Raw genomic sequence first — 6682 nt, 5'->3', positions numbered from 1 at the left:
CAACTGCATCACAGAATTCAGGATCTGTAAAAGGTGAACTAGCGCAGTTTGCACTTATAGCTCTCCTTATTTTATTGAAAAAATCACTCTCCTGTTATTTATCATGCAACAAGAGATATACCTCAAGATCAGTGGCACCATCTCCAATCATAACCAGTGTATTGTAACCATGATCCTGAACACATGGAAGAAGGTCGCTTACGGAGCTAGAGATTAAGCACATAAATGTAATATCAAAAGTTACAGCTACATTAGACCTGTCTTATTTGTTGCACTGCTACTGCTTTACCCCCACTTCGGGAAGTGGGCTCTGTGGGATCAAATCCAGCATACTCTCCAGATGATCCAAATAGCAGTTGGTTTGCTATGATGTTTTCAGTAGGAATGCCAAGATCAAATGCCACAGGCTGGAAACAAGAAAAATAAAAAACTAAGGACCCTTTAAGCATGTATGTGAAACTTCAGTCACAAAATTAAATTTAAAATGTTCTCAAGTGAAGAAAAGAAGAATTCTTGTTTTTAGATCGAGGGAAGAAACATGTCTTTGTTTACTGTTCAACAAATAATACAGACGGAAAATGTAGAACCAATTTCTGTATTCAAACTATGGATATCTTAAAAGCAAAGCTTGGTGTGTTTGTGTCACAAAATTTGAAGATTTTTCAAGGACAGGCAAATTTGACTAAAAATTTGAAGATTTTTCAAGGACAGGCAAATTTGACTATGTTCTGATAATCCAGATTCCAGAAGTATCTTTAGTGCAGCCGTTTAGTGAAGATATACCTTGATCATTTGCCGGAAACCTCCTGACACAAGGAATACTTCAGTATTATTAGCTTTTAATGTCTTAATCAAATCAGCGATTCCAGGAGAAATCCTGCAGATACAAATAGATAAACATGTCGATGAACCAAGAAAATGAACAGTGCATATCCAACACAAAAATTACATCTGTTGCAGTGCTGAATAAATGATTACCAAATACCACCTTGGCATTATTCTGTAGCCAGAGATCAGGAAATCTCTTATTAACACACGAGGCAAATAAGTCAAAGGGGTTATGTTGTGGTTGCAGGGCACGTAATGGCCTAAAGGTAAAGACTAAACTGGTATAGGTAGATAGTATTTATTTTATTTTATTTTTTGAGAATGGCAGGTAGATAGTATTTTAATGTCTCATTTAGTGTTATTCAAATGAACTTAGACTATATGGTGGTCCTATTCTGAAATCGTGTTTTTATTGTGGCACCAAACCAATTTTGCTATACTGTAGCTACTTTTTTCATATTGGCTTTAAAAGAGAAGCCGAGTGAAACCAGTTAAGCATTCCTAAGAGCATTCTTCTGTGTTCAGTAGCACATATCTAACCATTCAAATATAAGAATAACAGAGCTGTGGAATCTCAAAAGATTCAATATACGCAAAAGTGGCAGCTAAATAGTGATTAACTTCTTGAATTAACTTGAAGCTGGGACTTGTAAAAGGTCACCTGGGTGGCCTCTTCTCCAAACAGTCCTCAACTTGGGATAGAGATGGCTTGATTAAAGAGATCCAGGCCACAAGAGCCTCTTCAAATGGAACGGTCCCTGTCATCGCCCTGAGAACAAAAGGCCAAGATTAGTTTTCCGGAAGATATTATATGCTAAACAACTAACGTACTCCAGAAAATGTGACATTTACTTTGTCGTCCACTCAGCAACTGCCTGCCCAGCCCCACAGAAATCAGCAAGCTCGTCAATACCCTCATCCAAGCATACAGTGCTATCCACATCGAAGCACACCGCATTGGCATTGCGCCATGTCTCAAGAACCTCTGGGCATAAGCAGGGAAATCATTACATAAGCTAACCTCGATGCTCCTTGGAGACGCACATCGATTAACCAGTAAAAGGAATTCTCGGTGATTAGTACTAACCCTTCGATGGCTGGCGGTTTGCCAAACCAGAAGAAGAAGGGGCCTTGGATACCTCCAATGCTGCTGCCACTACAGCACGCGCTTTCGAGAGTTTAGCGCAAGGGAATAATGGATCTGCAACTCTTATCGCTAAATGTGAAGCATGTGCGGCTCGAACTAAAGATGACTGAGGGACGGACAGAGGATGTCTCGGACTGGTGCGTACACTGATCGGACTGGCCATACTATGCATGCCTGCCTGAAAAGGAAAAGGAAACACCAAATTAGAGAGAACCCGATCATCAAGAATTCAACATCATGCTTTACTGTAGGCAACTCAAGAGAAGGCAACGTTTGTTGCAGCGACCGGCAAAAGGACATGGCCCAGCCCCCAGCCCCCAGGCCTGCTCGAGCTCATTGACGCAAACCGTCAAACACTCTATGGGCATGAGTCACGCAGTGCAAAGAGTGGCAAACAGGACGCAGGACTAAAATTAAACTTTGGGCAAGTGGAGCACGAAGAAATTCGTATGGACAACAGGCAACAGCATGAGTTGAGCGCTACAACATCTTCACCGATAACAGATTGCTGACTGCCACCGCGGCCGCCGCCCCCGTCCTCTACCGTGCGCCGAGCCCTGCACCCACCCTCCTCACGCTGCGCCCGCTCACTGCGAGCCGCGGGGAGCATCACATCAGACGGCGACCGTGCGGGGCAGAGCAGGGTTACCACCGCACGGCGGCCCGCCCTGCCCTGCTCGGAGGGTGGGTTCGCGTGCCACTCACTAGTCGCGCCCATGGCGGATAGAGAATCGGACAAGGGGACATGGATGAAATCGGAGTAGCAACGAACGAAGGAACGGAAGATCTGGGCACTCACGCTTGCAAAACGGAAGGATGTTCTTCGACCCGTCGGATGGCGCGCCCAGGTGCGATTCGACGGCTCTCTACTCGTAAGATCTCCTTGCCGAACAGTGGTTTGGCTGGTGACCGGCCAGAAATTGAATCTTTTGCCACACTTTACTTCTCTATTTAATAATTTGCCTCCCTCCTGCCGCATGGAGCCGGACCCACTTGCCATTGAGACAATAATTGAGCAAATCATCAAACCTCATGTAAAATGGGCAAAAGACTCAATGCAGGATGCGTACCTCGCCTTCTTTTTTCTGAGAGGAGTAGCGTTCCTCACCTATCACGTACATGAATTATGTCGCTACCCTCCAATGACAAATGGACCTACTGACTGGTGCTTCTTACCTGAGTGCTTCACTTGCAACTTTTCAAGTCGAGCATTTTTTTAAGAAAAAAGACTACCATAATTGAGGTCGTCGTCGCATTGAACTACAACTTTTAAAATTTTGACATAAAATAATCACTTTTTTCTTTATTTTTGTGCCAAAACTATAGAAAACGATTGATAATTGCTTTAGAGGATTTGAACACGCTTATGACAAGCGGGGCCCATCCACCAGGGCTGCCGTGATAGGAAAGTCAACGTCTATTATTTTGACCATTAAGTTGGCATGTAATGGTAATAGAAGAAAAGAAAAAATATACAAAGTCATAAGAGTCAAATAGAACATGACCGCCCAAAAAGAAAGACAAACAAAAAGCATATTGAGGACATAAAATACTCCCTCCATCCCATAATACAAGAGCATTTTTACATTAGTGTAGTGTCAGAAACAATCTTATATTATGAGGCAGAGGGAGTATATTTTAAAATAATAACATAAAACATCAGGTTTGTAGGTAATGACCTAGCAAATAACACTAATTGTGTTTTTAAACTGTTTTTTTTATTTTCCCAACATATAGGGGCCGGTAGATAAGAACGTGGCAAAATTATTGCCTCATGGCGCTTTGACCTTTGATTAATACTAGTGGTTGGGGCCCGCCATTGGGGGTCGCTTGAGAAAAAGCTATGCACATCTTATCATCATGTAAAATTAAAAAAATTCTCGCATCACGTGGACATCACAACCATCTTAAAAGGAAAAAGAAAAAACCTAACAAAACTTCTCTAAAAAAAAGCCTCCCTACCATTTAAAAAACTCCAAAAAAATATTTTCTCACCATGACCAACCAGCATGCGCCACATGGCATAGCTGGTTGGCCACCATTCTAGCGCCTCTTAATGGGTTTAATCTTTCTTCTCCCTCTCTCTCAAATGTCACTCGAACGCAGCAACGAGCAACACGCCAGGGCTGCTCACAGAGTGTCGCCTCGCCGCCAGCACAATGGGCGGCGTGGACGCCGCTCAGCTAGTCGTTGGTCAACCGACACCATCAAGCTAAAGCTACAAAGCCAGCCTGCATCGCCGCTCAGTGGCTGCCCAAGTTCATCAAGACCATGGACACTGTTAAGCAGAAGATTTGCCCGAGGGCCTAAGGTCTATAGAAGGGCACGTGCGCCCGCTTGGCATCCTCGCTGCCTTCAACACCATCCTCTTCACCGTCTGAGGCCGAATGGAGGTCGTACTGCAATGCCATATACTTTACAATTACCTTCTCCTAGGCTTGGATTATAAGGTCATATAGCTTGAAATCTCATATAATTGTGTAAATTGTTGGGAAACGTAGCATGCAATTTCAAAAAAAATTCTACGCTCACGCAAGATCTATCTAGGAGATGTATAGCAACGAGAGGGGAGAGTGTGTCCACGTACCCTCGTAGACCGAAAGCAGAAGCGTTAACTTAACGCGGTTGATGTGGTCAAACGTCTTCTCGAATCAACCGATCAAGTACCGAATGTACGGCACCTCCGAGTTCTGCACACGTTCAGCTCGATGACGTCCCTCGAACTCTTGATCCAGCAGAGTGTCAATGGAGTCAATGAGTTCCGTCAGCACGACGGCGTGATGACGGTGTTGGTGAAATGATCAGCGCAGGGCTTCACCTAAGCACTACAACGATATGACCGGAGGAGTAACAGTGGAGGGGGCACCGCACACAGCTAAACAATTGGTGTGCCTTTGGGGTGCCCCGCACCCCTGTATATAAAGGAGGAGGGGAGGAGGCCGGCCACAAGGGGCACGCCAAGGGGGGAGGAGTCCTACTAGGACTCCACTCCTAGTAGGATTTGGCCCCCCTTTTTTTCCTTCAACCAAAGGGGGAAAAAGGAAGGGAGAGGGAAGAGGAAAAGGAAAGGGGGCGCAGCCCCTCCCATAGTCCAATTCTGACACCCCATGGGAGGGGGGCGCGGCCACCCCTTGTGGGCTACCTCCCCTCTCTCCTATGGCCCATGTTGGCCCAACAATTCCCCTGGGGGTTCCGGTAACCTCCCGGTACTCCAAAAAACATCTAAAACTTCCCAAAATCATTGTGGTGTCCGAACGTAACCTTCCAATATATAAATCTTTACTTCTCGACCATTTCGAGACTCCTCGTCATGTTCGTGATCTCATCCGGGACTCCGAACAACCTTCGGTCACCAAAACACATAACTCATATAATACCAATCATCATCGAACGTTAAGTGTGCGGACCCTATGGGTTCGAGAACTATGTAGACATGACCGAAACACCTCTCAGGTCAATAACCAATAATGGAACCTGGATGCTCATATTGGTTCCCACATATTCTACGAAGATCTTTATCGTTCGAACCGCAATGTCAATATAGTTATTCCCTTTGTCATCGGTATGTTACTTGCCCGAGATTCAATCGTCGGTATCTTCATACCTAGTTCAATCTCGTTATCGGCAAGTCTCTTTACTTGTTTCGTAGTGCATCATCCCGCAACTAACTTATTAGTCACATTACTTGCAAGGCTTCATATGATGTGCATTACCGAGAGGGCCCAGAGATACCTCTCCGATACTCGGAGTGACAAATCCTAATCTCGATCTATGTCAACCCAACAAACACCTTCGGAGATACCTGTAGATCATCTTTATAGTCACCCAGTTACGTTGTGATGTTTGATAGCACATAAGGCATTCCTCCGGTGTCCAGGAGTTGCATAATCTCATAGTCGGGGGAATATATATTTGACACGAAGAAAGCAGTAGCAATAAAATTGAACGATCATTATGCTAAACTAACGGATGGGTCATGTCCATCACATCATTCCACTAATGATGTGATCCCGTTATCAAATGACAACTCATGTCCATGGTGTGACGCCCCGATAATTAGGCTACAGTAATCCCGCGTTAACGATGCCACGTCACCTCGGTTACTGTTGCTAACCTTGTGTTAGTTCGAAATCGATTCGAATTCAAATTCAAAATCAATCAAACAATAAAAGTTTTCAAATATTAAAACTAAAATGTTCGGAGTGATCCAACTAATGCATAGGTAATTATGTTGGAGAAACCACACTTTTATAAAATGTTTAAATACTCTAAAATGATTTAAACAGTAGCAAAAGCAACTATTTAAATGCCTTTGGTATTTTATATTGGGCCAAAACTTTTTGCAGTAGTGGGTTGTTCTGAAACGTTATTTTAGGGGCTATAGTCATATTTTACTAAACTAAAATTAATATGTAACTAAAATAAAACAGAAAAGAAAAATAATAAAAAAAACAGTAAAACAAAACAATACAAAAAGAAAAAGAGGAATAGGAGAGAACCCTCCCTGCGGGGCCGTGGCCCAGCTGGCCTCCAGGCCGCCCGACCGACCCACCTGGCCCAACCGGCCGGCCCATCCCCACTCCCATAACCCCCTGGCGCCAAAACCCTACCCCCACTCGCTCCCCCACTCGCTCCCCCTCTCCCCCGATTGAATCGGGATCGAGAGGAGGCCGCCGCCGCTCGCAGCCTCACCCTCGCCGCACGCCC

The 6682-nt window shown here is 44.5% G+C and overlaps 1 protein-coding gene across 2 annotated transcripts in view; it reads right to left on the bottom strand.

The window, feature by feature from the left end:
* The window catches only part of LOC123040914 (phosphoserine phosphatase, chloroplastic), a 3853-nt gene extending 834 nt beyond the window's left edge, over positions 1-3019 (bottom strand). The window contains exons 1-7 of one of the 2 annotated variants that reach the window (XM_044463630.1): positions 2775-3019; positions 1916-2153; positions 1681-1813; positions 1490-1597; positions 784-877; positions 258-407; positions 122-175 (exon numbers count right to left, since the gene is read on the bottom strand). In XM_044463630.1, coding sequence (XP_044319565.1) covers positions 122-175; positions 258-407; positions 784-877; positions 1490-1597; positions 1681-1813; positions 1916-2153; positions 2775-2999 — 1002 coding nt within the window. In that variant the 5' untranslated portion in view covers positions 3000-3019. The remainder of the gene's footprint in view (positions 1-121; positions 176-257; positions 408-783; positions 878-1489; positions 1598-1680; positions 1814-1915; positions 2154-2774) is intronic. The other variant, XM_044463632.1, reaches the window with a different exon arrangement.
* Between the last annotated feature and the right edge of the window lie 3663 nt (positions 3020-6682).

This window comes from Triticum aestivum, chromosome 2B (genome assembly GCF_018294505.1).
Source record: "Triticum aestivum cultivar Chinese Spring chromosome 2B, IWGSC CS RefSeq v2.1, whole genome shotgun sequence".
In the NCBI taxonomy this organism is placed as follows: Eukaryota; Viridiplantae; Streptophyta; class Magnoliopsida; order Poales; family Poaceae; genus Triticum; species Triticum aestivum.
The sequence above is the reverse complement of the archived record's forward strand: the minus strand, read 5'-3'. Positions and strand labels throughout refer to the sequence as shown.